The following is a 21266-nucleotide window of genomic DNA, read 5'->3' on the forward strand; positions in this document are numbered from 1 at the left end:
GCCAAACGATGCCTGTGATGGCAGAGTAATTTTGCATCATGTGAGGCATGAAGAACGTCCATATAATCGCTGCTTCATCGTTTTAATTTACTGCAGTGCTGAAGTCAGCCTTCCACAAGAGATGGAATGACAACGAATGTGGAAGCAGCAATTATATTGCAGTTTGTTCATGCCTCACGTGACCTGTAAGCACACGTTGACGTCGCAGTCCTCATTCAGCTGTTGAAACCAGAACAGCACAAAAAAAGAAATGCGATTATAAATATTAGCGGTTGCAGGAGAATACCAGGTGGTAATTCATGTATAATAATGCATTACGCATCATTACAAACAATAAAAAACGCACCAAAAGTTAGGCGTCTATACTCCTTTAAGCATACCATGAGTGCCTTGTAAACTGGACCATAAAAAGTCATCTCATGTGCTATGACGATTTTTCTACCCTTCCACAAGGCAAAGGAATGACAGTGCCAGTTGAATCTCCCAGTCTCACCTGGGCCAACCTAGGTGGAACCACAAGACCACAGAGAATAAATTCCTTGCAGTGCCTCTTGTATCAACCATCAGGATTAAATTCCTTTTGCCTCGCATGATAACACAGAGTTTACAGTTCTGGTGCATTGTGTTGATGCTTACATTAATCAGTACTGTTACAAACCCTAGGGAAGGTCCCTTATACAGCTATACACAGCTACTTCAACACAGAGTGTGATGGCAAGCTGACGATGGAGCTACAACAACCCAGTGCAAACTGCATGAAGGTGAACAAACACATGCATATACAACGTATGCACGATCGACCTACGGTATGCCTCCCTTGTGCTTCCCAAGCTACGTACTGTCACCATCAGCAAAGCATTATCACACCAACCGCCCAATGCATTCTTTTACCAGGACACATGCTTACCCAAGAGATAATCCCCACATGGGTTCCTGGGCATGCCACGATCCACAGTAATCAGCGCATTCATGCGCTGGCTCGGGAACTACCTCTCCAAGCCCCAGAAGATTGGACACCCAAAGCCATGCCGAAAACCTCTCGGGCTCTACTCACATACCACCAAATCACCACTCATTGCAAAAGCAGCCGCTTCACCCTCTCACTACCTAACCGTACACTACATTCAAGATACAGTGCGGTCTGGCAAAGACTACAGACAAACTGCTACATCTCACCTTACCTCCTTCATCGCTGCCACCCTACCTTGACCCTCCCACTCTGCTCAACATATAGGGCGGCCAAGGCCACCCTCATACACTACCTGTGGGAATGCCTCCAACCCATGCCAGTTCCACACATACCCAACCCATCCTCCTCCTGATAGGAGGCCGCTCTACGAGCTGCTCAACTAGCTGGCCAAACATGGCTAGTGGGCAGAGCTCTCCATGAGGCCCAAGCCTGTGGACTCTAGGATAAGTAAGAGCTCACCCTTGAGGACCTTTTGTTCTTTTCTTAAAATAGTTATTTCTCCGCTCCCTCCTCCTCCTTTGTATAATACACTCTTAGACACATTGTAAGAACATCAGCAAGCAACACCAACACGGTTTCTGGTGGCGTTCCCAAAGGTTATATTCTGTCCCCCTCCTCTCCCCCAACTTCTCAGAAGCCTGGCACAATGCGGCCTTTCTTCTTAAGCCGCTTCATCTTGGTCTGGAGCTTGGCCTGTTTGCGTGCTTTGATGTTGTCCCGCCGCTTTTGCTGGCGTTCCTGCTGCTGCTGCTGGACGTGCTCGGTCCGTGACTGCCACTTCTTGCGACTCTGCTGCCGCCGTTTCTCATGCCGCTTCATCGATGCTTTCAGCAATGCAGGGTCATCTTTCACCTATGGCAAAAGCAAAGGCAGCTTTCATGAATTTCACGAAGAATAAGGCAAAAGGGTGGCATCACATGTATTCTCACGATTTCACAGCCACAGAGTCCACTGTAAGTACTGAACAATAGCCACCAGTGCTCCAAGCTTAATATCATTCAACTGGACAATCTCACTTTAACAAAGTTTTGTGTAAATGCCTTTTTGGAAAGGCATAAAATTAATACGAGAAACCAAACGGCGCAACAAAAATGGTTTATGGTTTATGGGGGGGGTCTAACGTCCCAAAGCGACACCGGCTATGAGGGATGCCTTAGTGAAGGGCTCCAGAAATTTCGACGACCTGGAGTTCTTTAACGTGCATCGACATCGCACAGTACACAAACTTCTAGCCTTTCGCCTCCATCGAAATGCGATCATCGTGGCCAGGATCGAACCTGCATCTTTCGGGACAGCAGCCGCGCGTAATAACCACTGAGCCACTGCGCTACAACACTGAGCTACAACAAAAATGTGCACAACAAAACAAGGCAACGGTGCCTACAGCACAGATGGCATATGCTGTGCTGTATTCGAACAAAAGAAAAAGAAAAAAAAACAAAGAAAGGAAACAATGAAAAGAAACAGAAGTAATGGGCTTGGGCACGGCACGTAATGCGAAGGCAGGATGACCGATGGTCCTTAAGGATAACAGATTGGATACCAAGAGAAGGCAAGCATAGCAGCAAGCGGCAGGAAGTTAGGTGGGCGGATGAGATAAAGAAGTTTGCAAGAATAAAACAGCCGCAGCCGGCACAGGACAGGGTTAACTGGAGAGGCATGGGAGAGGGATTTGCCCTGCAGTGGACATAGTCAGGTTGATGATGATGATGATGATGCGAACAAATCAAGAAAGCCACGTAATGCCTCTCCAGTTTGCCCGCCTGCAGGCACCAGAGCACAAACAGAGATAGAGCACGAGAACAAGGAGGACCTATCGTCCTCCTTATTCTCCGTTGTGCTCCGTATTTCTTTGAGCGGCAGTGCCTACAGGCATGGAAAACAACCAACTAGCCCAACAGCAATTGTTGCTTAAATTCATTTCGCCATATTGTGTGCATGTTGAAATGCAGGCGACTTTTGAAAACATAAGCTCCAATTTGGCACTGCAGTGAATTTCTCTTGTTTATGTGCATGCACCTATACACTTTTCAAACTGTAGCAATAACACACTTTGTAAAATGAGCACATACAGTAAATGTTAGAACTATCGAATGACCCTGAAAAAACTGTCCCGAAGAACCCCGAAACCCCCCCAAAACTTGTCCGGATTTACAAATTAACAGGGCTTGAATTACCAAGCTTTTACTGCATTTGGGCCTGCCTATTCGCTCCATATCTGAAAGCTGGTAAATTTATTTCGTTGGAGTCCGGGCAATAGGAACCCGATTTTGAGAAGAGAACAGCGTGGGAATGACTGTCTTTCCCGCCTCCGCTAATGCTTCACTGGGTGCATACTGTCGGGAATGTCGAAGCAGAACTGCTGCAAAGTTGTAAAGGCCTCCCATATCCTTCACAATGCGACGCGGTGGAGCTCCACTGCTATCACACATCATAAGCGCCATGTGAGGAGGCTTCACAGCACAAACAGCGCACAAACATCATGCCACGGGAACATCGTTACGGCCAGGCGCTCTTTACTATAGACGCTTTTCTGAAAAAAATGTTTACTATACAACCGAAAAAAAAAATGCACAGTCATCTATAGGAGGTGAAATGGGACTGCAGTTTCACTTTACTATGTCAGAGTTTTTACTATATCCGAGTTGACTATAGCGGGGTTCTATTGTAATAAGTAACTGTATCTACTGTGTCCACAGCATTTTCACAGAAAGCCGCATGATGTTAGGTATGCCCCATTTTGTGTTATGACATTTTCTTTTTGAAGGTTTCTACTGCTTCTATGCACTAATAGTGACTAAAACAGACTCTTAGAGGTGTTAATCCAACCACAGTAGAAAAAATTGCAACTGCACTGCTTCTGCCCCCTCCTTGTTTCCACAACACAACAGCAAAGAGAGCTCCGTCGCTGTAGTTGAAAATTCCAGCTAACTGGTGCTTGATGAGACCAACCAAGTGTCGCCGATCACGCCCAACAGTGATAAAGCCATTCTGACCGGCACATCAGTATGCTTCAATGTGCATCCTTCACTTTCTTCATGGGTACTCAAAGCTACGGAAGCAGTTGCAGAGCTTCTTTCCAACAAAAACTTCAAAGGTGCAGCCACACCATCTGTTCCGGCAGGTAAAAACAGCCTTGATGGTTGGAATAGCCTGAGCAATTTTGCACAGTTGTGTGAACTGCTCTTTCAAACTAAAAGCACGAAATACTCAAAAACTAAATTGTATATCACGATAAAATCGTCACCTTACACTGTCTGTGCATGTGGGCATAGAAAGCCTGAACGGCTGGAACAGCCCAAGGAGTTCAAGACGTCATGTAAACCAATGTTTTGAACGAAGCCAAAGCAGAAAAGAAAAATATATGCCAGAATAAATTCGTTATCGTTCAGACAGTATGCCTGGAAATACGCATTTCTGCTCACTAGCAAAAAGAACCAATGTAGCAGTTGCTGCAATGCAAAATGTGGCGACATCCAACTTGTTTTGACGCAGGAGTGGCTGTTCATGAAATACCACACCTCTGAGATTTTCAATTAGCACTAATGCCCATCTGCAGCCTTACAGGCCCTACAGCAAGATGCATAGTTGCCAAATCAAGCGTGTTTCACGAGACATGAGTGCATGACTGTCATGATGCTGGTACAATAATACTCTGTGTCACAAATAACTGTGAGAACTGCTTCTGCTGCTTCAGTCAATTCATGTGCCCTTCCAGGAATCGATTCCTCAAGGGATCAAAATTAAACTATGGACCTTAATCAACTGTAATGTGGCACTCAACTAAATGATGTCCCAAATGGTGTGGCACTTCATTTCCCATCACTAAACATGGATCAGCCAAGTCTAAATCAGCGGCTACAGTAAAACCTCGTTAATTCGAAATCGCTTAATTCGAACTTCCGGTTAATTCGAACTGACGGCCGGATCCCGGCAAAGCCCTGTGTATTTCAATGGGTCAAAACTCCCGATAATTCGAATATGCCGGTATCCACGTCGGTTAATTCGAACTAGGCGCCGATGGCTGGCATTGCTCCTCGCATATAGAAGTCACCTCGTAGCAAATACAATGCGCTGAAAATTAAAAAAAAAATGCAGAATGATGAGAAAAAAAATAAGCCAGCACGCACGAGGTGAGACGTGAATTTCGTTGCCCGAACCAACCCTCCGGTGCATGCCGTAGCAGGTTTTCGCTGCCGGAGCGTCGAAGCATTGGCTTGTCTATTTTTGGCTGATGCGCGGTCACGCGGGTAGCCACACTACCGCGGGCGCCACCTATGCTCCGGCCACGGTGGCTCCGGCGCAAGCCGTTGCAGGTTTCCGCTGCGCCGAGGCGGTCGTGACCATTGGAGACGCACGCGACCATGGAGGAAGGAAATACTCGGGAGAGGCGGTTACGTCACATTTTTTTGAAGCCGCACTTTTTTTCTGATGGAAATAAACGTTTCAATCAAGCGGGCCTCCCCTCCCCGTTCCCCCGCTTCCCTCTACTTGGGCGCCGTCCCAGCGCGCCTGCCCATGCAGCAGACGACGCCGCTGCGCCCAGCGTTCTATTGGCTGCACCGTCGGCTAAACTCTCCCAGTAGCCCTTGCGAGAACGCGTGACTTCCGGTACCCTTTTATTGTGCAGCTCGGGAAGCGAAGACTCTTTCCTTTCCTTCATCCTGCACGCAGCACCCGGCCCCTCTTGCGCCTAGTCTTTGTTGCCGCGGTGTGTAGCGAAGTTTGTGTTGCGTGATATTCCTCGTTTGTTTGGTATCTCGCTGGTGACGTCTCATCAACTGTGGCAATCATGGCAAACCGAGGAAAGTACTCCGCAAAGGATTTGAAGACGAAGGTGGAGATATTACAGGAGGTCGAACATGGTCTCCTAACAAAGACAGCGATCGCAGAGAAGTTTGCAGTCAAGAAAAGCACGCTGTCCACATACCTCAAGAACAAGGACTCGATCTTCAATGCGTATCAAAAGGAGATGGAGCCCTCGCGGAAACGACTAAGAACATCGGCTCATCCAGAGATGGAGGATGCTGTAATGGCATGGATTAAGGATGTTCGCAGCAGGAACATTCCGCTAAGTGGACCAATAATTGCCGCAAAGGCAGTGGACTTCGCCAGCCAGATGGGCATAAGTGACTTCAGCGCGTCGGAAGGCTGGTTGTCGCGTTTCAAGGCCCGTCACGGACTTACGTTTAAAAGCGTTTGTGGAGAGGCAGCCGCAGTCGATGAAGAAACGTGACAAAATTGGATCTCAGGTCAGCTAAAGGACTACCTTGCCGATTACTCGCTCAGCGATGTGTTCAATGCAGATGAAACCGCGCTTTATTTTAAGTTGCTGCCGAACAAGACTATCAGTTACAAAGGCGACACTTGTTCAGGCGGGAAGAGAAGCAGGGAAAGAGTGACGGTGTTGGTGTGCGCAAACGCGACTGGCACGGAACGGTGCCGCTTACTAGTTATAGGCAAAGCAGCGAAGCCTCGCTGCTTTAAAGGCCTAAAAACTCTCCCTGTTGATTATACTTTCAACAGAAAGTCGTGGATGACGCGAGCAATTTTCATGGATTGGCTGCGCACACTCGACAGGAAGTTCGCGGCACAGAACAGGAATGTTCTGTTGTTCGTCGACAACTGTTCAGCCCATTGTGACATCAGCGGACTGAAGGCGATCCGTCTGGCATTTCTGCCGAAAAACACTACGGCTGTGCTGCAGCCTATGGACCTTGGGGTTATTAAAAACCTCAAAACACTGTACAGGCGCCACCTCCTAGAGCGGATTCTTGTGTGTATGGACAGCGGCAAATCGTACGACGTTAATCTCCTCAGAGCCTGCCACATGCTGGCAACATCGTGGAATGCTGTCAAGGCGGACACAGTCGCGAACTGTTACCGAAAGTGCGGCTTCATTGAAGGCCCAGAAGCCTGCAGCACGGCAGAGCTGGATGCTCAGTGTGATGACTCCGTCGCGCTGCACCCTGCCTACGCTGCTTTATCGGAGGGTGTTGACTTCCAGAGCTTCGTAGACGTTGACAGCGACGTGGAGACATCGGGGCCGTTAAGCGATGCCGAGATTATTGAAGCGGCCTGCGGTGACCAGATGCCGCACAACTCGGGCGCGGCGAGCACAGCTGACAGCGATGACGAGTCCGACGGAGGCGACAATCCATTGCCACCCCCGAGTGCATGTGAAACAGAGTCAGCACTCGATCTGGCTGCGCGCTACTTCTCCGCCGATGATAATTCGGACGCTGCATTGGAGCTGTTGGGCAAGTTGCAGACGATGCTTGTCGAGTCACGGCAAAGAAAACGAAAACAAATGCGCATCACCGATTATTTTTCTCTTTGATATGCTTTGCCAATCTGCTGTTAATAAACATGTTTTTGAAGCATAGTGTCATATTTAATCATTAAGCTTGCTGCTTACGCGAATGCATTTTGATGTTAGCTCCAACCGCATAAACAAATTAACTTTATTTCCTTCCACATTAGGGCTCTATGATTTTAATTCGTGCAATCGCCCGCCGCAAATGTGTAGTAGCGCGTAGTAAGAGATAACGATCTCAGATATGCCTGTTTTAACTTCGGCCCGTGCTGCCGGGCGTGATGGCCACTTTTTTTAGCGCCCGCTCGTTAATTCAAACTCCGCTTAATTCGAACAATTTTGCGGTCCCGCTCGAGTTCGAATTAACGAGGTTTTACTGTACTCGCAATGCCTGTCAACTCATTTGTTTAGGTAGGTCTCTTTAGCCACAACAAGTATGATAACAACAACCATATACAAGGCTTAATAGTACCTCACATATGCTTTCGCCACTTCAAGGCTGTCGGCTCTACAAGAGGAGTGCACGTTCACTGATGTGACATGTGCAAGACCCTGCAGTGAGAACAGTTACAAATCGCCCTTGTCGACCATGAGCTAGCTGAATGTGGGAAAATTCACAACTTTCAAATACTAAAAAAATTTTAATACTACTTCAAGAATTCAAGAAGTAAAACTGTGAATTTAATAAACCAACGAATAATACTATCAGCAGAGTATCTGAAATTCTGCACACATTTTGCCTCCAGTGGCAACATGCAATGCAGCACTGCTGCAAGGTCTAATGTCGCAACGGAAAACATGGCCGTGTGTCACGCTGGAAAAGAAAGCAGTGCAGCCAAAGGCTTCTTGGTCTTTATGATGCTGCAGCATTTAAAAAACAAGTATGAAAAATGTATAAGTTGTCCAAGAACCTACCTTGAGACCCTCAGCCCTGTCCAATGCACGATGCCACTTCTCCTTCTCCTGAACCTGCTTTGCACGCTCGGGGTCACGCTCCTCCAGGTTCTTCATCTTTTCCACCTTTGCCTCCAGTTGCTGCATAAGTTTCTTCTTCTTTGCTGGCTTTGGCTGCAGCTCTGTCCTGTCTGCCACTGAGTCGGCCAGCTCAAACTTGCTGAACACCATGCGGCCGTCGCGGTTGAAGACGGCAGGAGGTTGCTGTGGCACTTTCTTAGCTTTCTTTTTCTTATCAGCAGTGGGAACGCTGTCCTGGCCTGACTTGGGAAGCTTGGCTGGCGTCGGCTTGGACGGTGGCTTGGCGGCTCGCTTGGTGGCTTTGCGCTCCCCTCCCATGGGCCGGCTTCCTGCAGCAATGGCCACCAAGCAAACTCATCAGGGACAAAATCACGTCTGAATAATGTATGAGAACGGCCCACATTTGGGTAGTCTCGCAAGAACAAGAGACTAAAGACTGCACAGTGAAATCGAACGATGCCTATACACTAACAAAGCTTTCCCCTTAGCTTTCGCATTATACGCATGTGCGCACATGAATGTTTCCACAGATGCGCATACGTGTGTCGTTTGCTTCCAATAGGGATAACTAGTCATGTGTGTAACTCATGAAACGATAATTAGAAATGAGAAAACAAAGGACAGTTGTGGTACAAGTATAAACATATTAACAAGGAGCTGTTTTCCCTCTTTTTCTGGCAGAAAACCACAAGGGAAAAAAAAGACATGCCTAGAAACTGCAACCAGAAACAAAACACGAGAACACGTCGGAAGCCATCACAAGTCGTAGGTTTCAACCCCATATCCGTCCAGTCACCTCTTTTTCATTTTCCATCAGCCTTTGGAACGGTCAAATCCCTTACAGAACTTCCTACTGCATAAACATGCTTTTTGGGTTGCCGCAACCATTTCTGAAACCAAAGCAAATCCAGGTTCAGTAAATCAACTATCGAATGTACAAGTCTGATGCCACGCAGCTGTCTTCCAGCAATCTATCAACTATCTGTGAGGTCCGAACTTAAAAATATAGCTGGCAGCCGCTTTTTGAGCCCAGAATGATCAACTAATGTATTGCAAAGTCAACTCTCGAGAGCTTTATTTCAAAAGGCATCCAAAAATTTGTTTGTACTGTGCAGAGTTTCATTTAATGGAAGACTTTTCAATATGCCCGATGGTGGCAAGTCTAAACTGTCGGAATAAAGGCTGCACCAAGCAAGTCCCAATTAACAGTGTGACATTCCTTGTGTGCTACGAGGTACATTCCTTGTGTGTGCTACGAGGTACATTCCTTGTGTGTGCTACGAGGTACATTCCTTGTGTGTGCTACGAGGATCCACGTTCGACGGCGCGGCGTAGACGGAGACCCAGATGACAGGCATCATCAATTACCCAGCCATGCTCGTTGAGAGTGACAACCAGAACTAAGGGGTTTAAGCCCAACCGGACCCAACCGGACCCGCCGCCGCCGCCGCGGGGAAACAGGCTTTATCCTCCCCAATTGGCGTGGCGGTTCCGGTGGCAGCCCTTCCGAGCACATTCCAGGACAAGGGAACTGTCAGCGGGCCAGAGCGCGCCGTACCACAGCCGACGCTATGCGCTACCGCGAAGACAGCATTCTTTCCCTCGGACTCAACACGTGAGGGGGGCGAGACAATAAGTGCGGTGGTATGTTTGTGCGCCCAAGTGAAAGCCCTAGCCCCCCCTCCTTCCCCTCCGGCGTGGGCGTCCTCACCCTAGGGAGTGTGGAGAAGAGGATATAAAAATCGAGAGGCAGTACGGAAGAAAAACGCTCAGGACGAGATCGTTCGCCAAGAGGGCCTTCAGCGCCGAAGCCCGACGGCGTGCAGCTTCTGCCAGCAACCGCTCGAGCCCAACTCCGGAGCCACTCCATCGCCCCCATGAAGTCGTCGGCACGTAAGCTCGGACGCCCCAGCCTCTGATGTATAATCTTAATCATGTGTAATTATTGAATATACCTGTTTGTTTAAACTGAGCCATACGGTGTCTCTTTGCCTCTCCGTCCCGTGTGGACCTGCGCATTATGGGGGTCATCACACTGGTGTCAGAAGTGGGGTCTCAAAAGCAAATGTCCTCTGAATGCTGCGACATTCATGACTTCAAAATTGTAATCAAAAGGGAATCACGGGACTGATTGTGGGACTTTTACCCCCATATGAGAGGCTTGAGGCACCGGAGGGCTTGAAAAAAAAAAAAAATGTCTTTATCTGAGGGAGCTCCCACTCCACAGCCGTCGCTCGGAGCAAGCATGCTGGCATTAGGAACCGTCATTCCGACGTTTACAGGAGATATGACAGGGGTTCCAATCTGCGATTTCTTTTCCATGCTAGAAGAGATTGGGAAAATGGGGGGATGGTCCGATGCTCAAATGCTGGGAATGGCGAGGTGTAAGATGGCAGGAGCTGCTCATGATTTTGCATGGCGAGACGAAAAAGTAAAATCCACAAAATCATTTGCGGAATTTAAGAAGCTCGCGTTTGAGCATTTCGACACTGAACCACGTCACATGCGGGTACAGAGGTTCCGTGACGCCGGACAGATGGTAGGGGAGGACGTGCAAACATTTGCGTCGCGGCTTCAGCGCCTAGCACGCGATACGTTAAGCAGGGAGGAGGAAGGAGACCAGCTAAGGAAGAAATACGCGGAGGATCTACTTAAAGAGGAAATGACCGCTTTGTTCGTGGCTGGTCTGCAAGACCCCGTGCGCCGGTTCGTGCTCTCGCGTAAGCCGAGCAATTTCGACCAAGCTGTGGAGGCCGCATTGGATGAGGAACGAAATGAGGCGTTAACGACAGCCGCAGCGAGAGTACGCGTCATAGAGAGAGCGGTGCTCAACCCTGAGGTTGCTCTCTTGACAGAGCGGTTAGATCGCTTGGAACAGCTGCTATCTCAGCAGGTAGAACGCCAGGTTGAAGTGCGCGCTCAACAGCGCCCATTCGCTGGAAACCGGAGACCGCCACAAAGCTACAGGCGCGGTATGCGAGATTTTGAAGAAATCGTATGCTTCGCTTGCCAGGGTCGCGGACACATCGCCAGGTTCTGCCAAAACGTGCGCCGTGGGGAGCCACAAAGAGAAGCAGGCGAGACACGCCCTAAGCAAGCCTACAGCAGGGCTCCAGATACCGAGACAAAAAACTAGTTAGTCCTCCCCAGCCTGAGGAGCGTGGGGAGGGAGCAGTGGATGATGAGGTGGTGGTAGTTTGTGTGGCCGACGAGGCATGCCCTGTTGTGCGTTGCAAGTTAAATGGTTGTTGCATGGAATTGTTGATAGATACGGGGTCAAAGGTGACATTGCTTAAGGAGAGCAGTTTTAACACGCTTCGAAGGAAGGGGGACCGCGAGGTGTTGGAAGCGTCTGGTGGTATGGCAACCAAATTTGTAGGCATAACGGGGGATCCTCTTGGCATAAGTGGACTCTACCGGTTACACTTCTCTCTCGGCGGAATTGCATTGGAGCACCCCTGCTACGTATGCCCGGACACGGTGTCTCTGCCAAACGGAGTGTCAGGTATATTAGGGCAGGATTTTTTGAGAAAAGGGAAGGTAGTAGTCTCATTCTCTGAGGAAGAGGTTAATGCGGGCGGCTCAAAAGTTCCGTTTTTGAACAGGAGAGGGGCTGAGATTCGCATTACCGATATTGACACCCGTCAAACAGTGGGATCATTGGAGAAGGTATATTCGCGGGTTGCCGTCCGGCTGGTCGAGGAGGCGGTCGTCCTTCCTTGGTCGGAGCACATTTTGTACGCGTTTGTGCCTTCAGATGTAGAGAGCGGCGCCGTGGGAGTGCTTGAGCCGGTCGACTCTCTCAGCAATGGCCTGAAGGCAGCCGCGTGCCTCGTGACAGTTAATGACACCCACAGAGTGCCCCTACGGGTGGTTAACTGTAGCCAGCAGCCACTGAGCCTTCCCAAGAACAAAACATTGGCTTTCTTCACCTCTGCGATAGAGCAACGTGAGCCCACCGATACGGTACTCGCAACTGTAGAGCATGCTAGTCCTTCGGCTGCTCCAAAGGTGTCGTTCGATCTTTCTCACGTAAAATCCAGGGAGAGGGAGGCTCTGGCTGGTTTGCTGAACGACTACTCGGAGGTATTCGCCGCGTCCAACCTGGATTTGGGCTGCTGTGGCGTTATAAAGCACAGTATAGAAACCGGCACTTCATCGCCCGTTTACCAGCGTGCGTACAGGATTCCTTACTCCCAACGTGAGGAGATGGAGCGGCAGGTGCAGGACCTGATTGATCGCGGCATTGTCGAACACTCAAAGTCACCCTGGGGAGCACCAGCACTATTGGTGGAAAAGCCAGATGGCTCTGGCTGGTTTGCTGAACGACTACTCGGAGGTATTCGCCGCGTCCAACCTGGATTTGGGCTGCTGTGGCGTTATAAAGCACAGGATAGAAACCGGCACTTCATCGCCCGTTTACCAGCGTGCGTACAGGATTCCTTACTCCCAACGTGAGGAGATGGAGCGGCAGGTGCAGGACCTGATTGATCGCGGCATTGTCGAACACTCAAAGTCACCCTGGGGAGCACCAGCACTATTGGTGGAAAAGCCAGATGGCTCGTATCGATTGGTAGTGGACTACCGCAAACTAAATGCCGTAACTCGCATCGATCCATACCCCATCCCCAATATACAGGAGACGCTTTCTCAGCTGGGCTCTGCCAGGTACTTCACGGTAGTGGACATGGCGGCGGGATTCTGGCAGATAGCAATGGATCCGGCAGATGCCGAGAAAACGGCATTCAACACGCCCTCAGGGCACTATGAATGGAAAAGAATGCCGATGGGTCTGGCCAACAGCCCTGCTGTCTGGCAGAGAACTGCTGATGTTATCCTGGCAGGTCTTCTGGGGAGGCTGTGCTTCGTGTATACGGGCCCCTCATTTCCTTTAACTTGTCTGCTAATAGCTTAACGAGGGTCTCGGTTCTGGCAGTCTTGATGCCATAGGTAGCATAAGAGGGCTCTCGCACAGTTTCCGCCCTTGCCGTTAGATGACGTTCTACGTCACGCTCGCGGTATTACAGGACGTGCTACGTCCGCCGCTATGGTCGAGGGTGGCGCTGGTGAACACTCTCAAGGCTCGGTTACACCCAGTAAACATAAATACCCACGAGAGCAGCAGATTGGACAGCCGTCGCCGTAGCTCAGTTGGTAAGAGCACCGGACGCGATATTCGGAGGTCGTGGGTTCGGATCCCACCGGCGGCATGGTTGTTTTTTCTGCTGCTTTATAAGTAATTTTCTTTAAGCATTTATTAATTTAAGTATTATTATCCCACTGATAAGCATAACACATAAAAAAAAAATTAACGTTCCCCTATGCACCTTGGTTTCGGTGACTGTTGGCTCCCTTCATAAATTTGTCAAACGGGCCCCTCATTTCCTTTAACTTGTCTGCTAATAGCTTAACGAGGGTCTCGGTTCTGGCAGTCTTGATGCCATAGGTAGCATAAGAGGGCTCTCGCACAGTTTCCGCCCTTGCCGTTAGATGACGTTCTACGTCACGCTCGCGGTATTACAGGACGTGCTACGTCCGCCGCTATGGTCGAGGGTGGCGCTGGTGAACACTCTCAAGGCTCGGTTACACCCAGTAAACATATATACCCACGAGAGCAGCAGATTGGACAGCCGTCGCCGTAGCTCAGTTGGTAAGAGCACCGGACGCGATATTCGGAGGTCGTGGGTTCGGATCCCACCGGCGGCATGGTTGTTTTTTCTGCTGCTTTATAAGTAATTTTCTTTAAGCATTTATTAATTTAAGTATTATTATCCCACTGATAAGCATAACACATAAAAAAAAAAAAAAATTAACGTTCCCCTATGCACCTTGGTTTCGGTGACTGTTGGCTCCCTTCATAAATTTGTCAAACGGGCCCCTCATTTCCTTTAACTTGTCTGCTGATGACATTATCATATGCAGTGACAGTTTTGATAACCATTTGCGCGATATTGAGCAGGTTTTGGTGCGACTAAGAGCAGCGGGTCTCAAGCTGAAGCCCTCTAAGTGCCAATTACTCAAAAACGAGGTGAAATACCTCGGGCACGTTGTTTCGGCTGACGGCGTGCGACCGGACCCTGAGAAACTAAGGTGTGTCTCGGATTTTCCATCCCCGACTAGCGTCCGCCAGGTCCGGCAGTTTCTCGGCCTGATCGGTTACTACCGAAGGCACATAGAGGAGTTCGCCAAGCTCGCTAAGCCGCTCACCGCCTTAACAGCCAAAAATGTCGCCTTTCGCTGGGACGAAAACGCGGAGAATGCTTTTGGGGCCCTGAAAAGGAAGCTAATGAGTGCACCGCTGTTGCGCCACCCGGATTTTAGTTTGCCCTTCGTTATGGCCACAGATGCGTCAAAGTTCGCAGTTGGTGCCGTGCTATCTCAGGTTATCGAGGGCAAAGAACATCCCGTTGCTTTTGCTAGCCGACAGCTGAGCCCCACAGAGCAAAAGTACGGAGCTACGGAAAGGGAGTGCCTCGCCGTTGTCTGGGCAGTAAAGCACTTCAGATGCTACCTTTACGGCCGCAAATTCAAGCTAGTCACAGACTGCCATCCTCTGAAATCGGTGATGAGTGTCAGGGACCCTAGCTCGTGACTCGCTAGATGGAATCTACACCTGCAGGAATACTGCTTTGAAGTTGAGCACAAGTCAGGAAAGACACATCTGAATGCTGATGCACTCAGCCGCACAGCTGCCGTGGCAGCTATAGATGAGTTTGTCCCCGTAGTCGACCCCGCCGAATTACGCACAGAGCAGTGCAAAGATCCTGACCTGAAGCGAATAATCGAAAGCTTAGAGGGCACACCGTCTCACCCCGAACAGCTAGGTTATTTCATTGGCAAAGACGGCACCCTGTGTCGGCGCACGAGGCCAACCAGGAAAGGGAGACCAGAGAAAACCGCTTGGGAGAGAGTCGTCATACCTCGGTCGTGGACAGAAAGGGTTCTTCGCGAGTTTCACGATGCGCCATGCGCCGGTCATTTTGGCGTAGCGAAGACACGCAGGCGTGTGGAGCGTTTGTACTTTTGGAGTGGCATGCGACAGGATGTTAGAGACTACTGTGCGAAGTGTCATTCCTGTCTCGAAAGAAAAACACCCAAGGGACGAAGACCAGCTCCAATTCAGCCGTTCCCTGAGGTTTCGGCTCCCTTCGAGCGGACAGGTATGGACATAATGGGCCCCTTGCCCACGACCACTTCCGGAAACAAGTACATTTTAGTATTTGTCGATCACCTTTCAAAATACGCGGAAGCGGTAGCACTCCCAGATCAGAAGGCAGACACGGTTGCAAGAGCATTTGTCGAACAGATCGTGCTCCGACATGGACCCCCGAGGCAACTCTTGACAGATCGGGGAACGAACTTCAGTGTCGCAGCTAATGAGGAGAGTTTGCGAGCTGCTTAAGATCGCTAAGAAGCAGACAACACCGTACCATCCGGCTTGCAACGGCGCGGTGGAGCGACTGAACCAAACCGTGGCCGGGTTCCTGTCGCATTTTGTTTCGCGCGACCAGCGGGACTGGGACTTGTGGCTCCCGTATGCAATGTTTGCCTACAATTCCGCAGCACACGAGAGCACGGGCGAATCGCCATTCTTTCTTCTCTACGGCCGAGACCCGGACCAGCCTAGTGAAGTGCCAGAGGGCCCCCGTCGTGTCCCATACGCTTCACTGGACGACTATAAGGTTGAGCTAGAATCGCGCTTGCAAGTGGCGAGGGACATCGCAAAGGAGTCCTTAAAGAAAGCGGCGAAGCGCAGGAAGGAGGTGCACGATCGCAGTGCTAGAGACGCGCCGTTTGATGTGGGGGACAGCGTGTACATTGAAAACTGCCAAAGGCAGATTGGGCTAGCTCGTAAGTTCCAGACGAAGTGGAGAGGACCGTGCGAGGTTGTCGAGAAGCTTTCTCCGGTAAACTTCAGAGTCCGAGACGTGAACCGGCGTTTGATAAGGATACACGCAAATCGCCTCAAGTCGGCACCGGTTCAGTATTCACGAAATGAGGAAAGGGAAAGCGCGGATTTTGATGGGGACAGAAGTGAAGCGGAGCGCGCAGATAGTTCGCAAGAAACGCCCTCTCCTGCATTTGTTCGGCAGGCGCCCGAGGTGACGGCCGGAATGCCACCGGATTTACTTCATGCATTGCTAGAAGAAGAAGCGCGCGAGGTTGCCGCGCAGATAACGCCAGGAGAGGCTCCTGCCACGAGCCCTCGCGAGTCCCAAAGCAGACAAAGGGGCACAGACTTACTTAGTATGACTCATGAAGGCCGATATCCGCTGCGAAATCGGAAAGCTAAGTCGGACTAATGGCGTAAACAGAGCGGAGTTGTGAACTGGTTAGAATTGTGTAATGCCACAGCTCATAACATTGCTATGTGCTTATGTGTTAAGTTATCGGAGTTGGTAGTTAAACCTTTCTGTCATTAAGTAACACCTTCACAGGAGAGCATGCGGAGCGCATGCAGAACCTGCCCTACTTCCTTTCGTTATCTATATTTTTGTCTGTGCCGTGATCGTGCTAGAAGTGGGAGCTCCTTTGTAACTGTGGTAAATTTATTTCGTCCAGTTTGGACTAGAAAGGAGAGGCTTGGGTGCTGAGTTTTATGTTTATCTGTAAAAGAAGATCAGTGCTGCCCCTGGAGACGCCAGTTATGACAGCGGAGGCATATGGTGTTGTGCAGTGGTGTTGAGTGCAGCGAAAAGTGTTTTGTCGGACGCACTGTGCGAGGCGATTCAGAAAGACAAGGGGAGCTGCGTGGACTCAAATGTTCGGAGAACATTCTTCTGGAGGGTGAGCGAGTGTGACATTCCTTGTGTGCTACGAGGTACATTCCTTGTGTGTGCTACGAGGTACATTCCTTGTGTGTGCTACGAGGATCCACGTTCGACGGCGCGGCGTAGACGGAGACCCAGATGACAGGCATCATCAATTACCCAGCCATGCTCGTTGAGAGTGACAACCAGAACGAAGGGGTTTAAGCCCAACCAGACCCAACCGGACCCGCCGCCGCCGCCGCGGGGAAACAGGCTTTATCCTCCCCAATTGGCGTGGCGGTTCCGGTGGCGGCCCTTCCGAGCACATTCCAGGACAAGGGAACTGTCAGCGGGCCAGAGCGCGCCGTACCACAGCCGACGCTATGCGCTACCGCGAAGACAGCATTCTTTCCCTCGGACTCAACACGTGAGGGGGGCGAGACAATAAGTGCGGTGGTATGTTTGTGCGCCCAAGTGAAAGCCCTAGCCCCCCCTCCTTCCCCTCCGGCGTGGGCGTCCTCACCCTAGGGAGTGTGGAGAAGAGGATATAAAAATCGAGAGGCAGTACGGAAGAAAAACGCTCAGGACGAGATCGTTCGCCAAGAGGGCCTTCAGCGCCGAAGCCCGACGGCGTGCAGCTTCTGCCAGCAACCGCTCGAGCCCAACTCCGGAGCCACTCCATCGCCCCCATGAAGTCGTCGGCACGTAAGCTCGGACGCCCCAGCCTCTGATGTATAATCTTAATCATGTGTAATTATTGAATATACCTGTTTGTTTAAACTGAGCCATACGGTGTCTCTTTGCCTCTCCGTCCCGTGTGGACCTGCGCATTATGGGGGTCATCACAACAGGGTTCCCCTGTATATAAAGTTTCTTGTCACAATATGAGACAGCAAATCTATATAACACATACCCGGTAATCGCCTACTAAGAAATTACGGCAAAAGCAAGTGCCTGTTTATTCTTATTTTTCTCTTTTGGTTCAGCTTCTTTACTTTGCACTATGGCAATCTCATGCAAATTACATGAGTGGTGCAAACTACATGAATATGGAAGGTCTGATAAGAAGATGCTTGGACCTGTGAATGCAAGCGCCTGTCCGTACCAAAATACAGTACAACTAGGGCAAAAAAGAGCTGGAAATATTTACCTCTGAGTGCCTCAATCTTGTTGCTGAGGCGATGTCTCAGTTCATCCAGGGAACTTGCACGGTCCAGTGCAGCTGAGTGTAGGGTGGCCTCTGCACAACAGGTGAAACACGCACTCACCACAGGCAAAAACCCACACAATGCAGGCCAGCTGTCATTCAGAAGCAGTGCATGAATATCACAGTTGACTTCACAATAGCAGCGTAAGACGTGCGACACGACCAAGCAATTAATTGCTTCTCATTCTCAGTAACTCGAACACAAAATGGACCAAAAATATGTTCAAACTGTGTGTAGCTAAATTTAGGAAGAGCCCGATCATGCTCTCTCTTATGCACCTGTTGCTGACGGGCCAAACCGTGAGTTCAGCCTCCTTGCAATACAAATTGCATAACATCCAGCTGAGGATGGAGCACTAACTAGCCGAACAAGGCGTGAATGGTCACTAGAGAGCAGACTGCCATGAACAGGACAGCATTAAAGTGTATTGCTGGACGAGCTGGTGACTGAACGTCTTAGACGAAAAACAGCGCGATGGAGCAGACACACTACTCCTTATTCATCTCGTCTTTTTGCACTCTTTTTCGTCTAAGATGAATAGCACAGGATTATTAGGACTGGAAAGGAAAACTGATGAAGCAGACTTACTAGCTTTTCGGCGTTTCTTGCCGGCGGGCTGGTTGGCTTGCAGCAGCTGGCTGACAGTCTGATACAGGCTTGGGTCCAAGCGTGCCATCTTGTGCGCCTTTTTGAGACCTGAGCCGCAAAAAAGAGTAGCAAGGGGGGGTTGGATAATGAGCAGAGGGAAAGGAAGCAAAACTGACTTCTCAGTACAATTTTTGCTGCTAAGATGGAGAATTGCGCTCAGAAGCGATTTGATCCGCACACGCAATACCAATGACCAGCAGTTACTGAGCATTTCAGAAATGCACGTACACAGCTGTATTGCAACTTCTGTGACTGCAATAATACCGGTTGGATGATACAGCCTCTGTCTGCACCTACGGTGCACCAACAAGGTGACTGCTTAGCATGCTCATAATGCTGCACGCTAGCTGCTTCATGAACCCACAAAGCGACGAAACTATATATTGTCATAATGATCAATCTTCTTTTCTGAAGTGTATTCTTTCCAGTGTGCTCACTTCTCGCATTTTGTGCTTTTCTTTTTGTGTATGCTTACATGGAAGTCCTTTACCTTGGGCCAGAACAAAGGCCTGCAGCATATCCAAATAAATAATAAATAACCTATGTTGGTTTTCCCAATGTTCTCCTCGAGATCTCTGCTCTTCCAGTTCCCTCTTCCTGTCCCCACATAAATGCCGACACACGAGTGAAAAATGTGAATAATAAACACACTCTCTCTCTGCAGGCGCGATCAGACCGCTCTGGAAAGATCATGACCATGCACGACATATTTTGTGCGTCTTCGGCAGCAGCGTGATTATCGCCAGGAACTAAAACACGCGCACACGGACAAATCAAAGCACAACAGACATTTCTCATGTCAGCCTGCTTTACGCCTACAGCGAACTGCAAAAGGGATCATCTTGACACTGTGCAAAAGAAAATTGCCTACCTTGCGCTCGACCTTCTACTTTCCGGTTGATATCTTCAGTAAGAGCCTCCACGGTGTCAGCGTCGAAATAGTACTTCGGATGCACGGTGTCAACCAATCGAAGCATGTAATCATCTTCGGCCATCAGCCGGCTATGCAAGGAATCCACAGGTTTCTCAGGTTCGCCCATGACTATGTGGTTTGGCTGCCGCGTCGTGCACACACCACGCGTTTCTATCAACCACGACTATCAACAAATGGGCGACGCCATTTTACAGAAGGCTCGCACTTAACTACGCTGAAAGGCTCCTGAAGAACATGCCGGAAGCGTGAGCTCGATTTCAATGGATGGGCGCCGAGATCGCCACTACAGTGCGCAGACTTGCCGCGAGGCGGCGCTAAAAAATGAACTTTGATTTCGGTTTCAATGACTGGGAGACTGTGACGAGTGGTTTCCGATCATGCTGTTTCATTCTTTTTTCGGGCTTTGAGCAAAAACATTTAGTTGTTAACGATAAAAAACATGTTTTTAAATGTCTCAAAGCGCAAAAAATGCTGAAAAAGTCTAAGCTGACTTCCTGAAAGAGGATCATCAGTTTCGATTTCGAAATCTAAAAGCGTGCTGTGCACCCCGTTCTATCTTGCCGTTAGGACCTTTTGTCTGCTGCATAACCAGTAAATTTTGGACGGTTTGCAACAAAAGGAACATGTTCGAAAAATTCATATTGCAACAAGTGCTTGAAGTGGCGAGAAATGCCGCAAAATAAGTATTTACACTGCATAATGCATGGTTGTATATTGTACTGCTGCCAATGGCAAAAAATCAGTAACTACTTCGAACAAGCAGAAACGGAAAATAATCCATGAGATAGAATAAGGACAGGAGGAAGTCCGGAATTACCTGAGCTCTTAACTGTAGCCAGGCGACCCATAGCAAAGGAGGAATGCATATGGCGCTCAATGAATGGAAGCCGGAGACGTCGCGGTAACTTGCCCGGGGAGTCGCTGGCCCGCAGGGGCACATCTCTCATATTTAATGTTCTTAGAACTTTCCGAAGCCCGCGTCTGTTGCAATCTTGCTGCGGAGCATTGCGAGAGATGTTTCGATCGGGTGAAGCAGATCTTGGAAGGCCCAGCCTGCGCTGTTTCTGGCTATTTTTCCGACGAGCCTTCGCCGAACGGTACCTCCTTGAACAACGTTGACAGATTTCAAATAAAGCCGTACTCTTCTTCTTCATTATTTCCGCAAGAAACACAGCTGACTAGGTTCCTTTGTGATGCACACGCGCACACTGCAGTGACCTTCGGAGTAACACAGCAGGCCTGACTGACCGGATTTCTCCAAATGACAAGCACGTGAGTTGATGAAATGACAACTGGAACAAGGGGAGTATCAGAAATGGCGAACGACTTGTGAATATTAAAAAAAAAACTGCGATTGAAGGCACAGACACGTGCGCACTTACAAAAAAAATGGCATGCGTCAGTGCGATGAAGGCGGCGGAAATCGTTTCTTACTGCAGTTTCAAGAATTTTCGGGTAAGAGGTT

General features: G+C 49.5%; 1 protein-coding gene across 1 annotated transcript; it reads right to left on the reverse strand.

Annotated features, from left to right (window-relative positions):
- Positions 1-1545: 1545 nt before the first annotated feature.
- On the reverse strand, positions 1546-20040 carry LOC144099357 (uncharacterized). Its single transcript, XM_077632586.1, has 5 exons — positions 19739-20040; positions 18808-18915; positions 18162-18251; positions 8202-8590; positions 1546-1822 (listed from the first exon to the last, which is right to left on the reverse strand). Exons 1-5 carry the CDS (start codon positions 19905-19907, stop codon positions 1601-1603), a joined length of 978 nt encoding a protein of 325 aa, XP_077488712.1. The 5' UTR covers positions 19908-20040; the 3' UTR covers positions 1546-1600.
- Between the last annotated feature and the right edge of the window lie 1226 nt (positions 20041-21266).

The sequence above is a fragment of the Amblyomma americanum genome, chromosome 7 (assembly GCF_052857255.1).
Source record: "Amblyomma americanum isolate KBUSLIRL-KWMA chromosome 7, ASM5285725v1, whole genome shotgun sequence".
Lineage (NCBI taxonomy): Eukaryota > Metazoa > Arthropoda > Arachnida > Ixodida > Ixodidae > Amblyomma > Amblyomma americanum.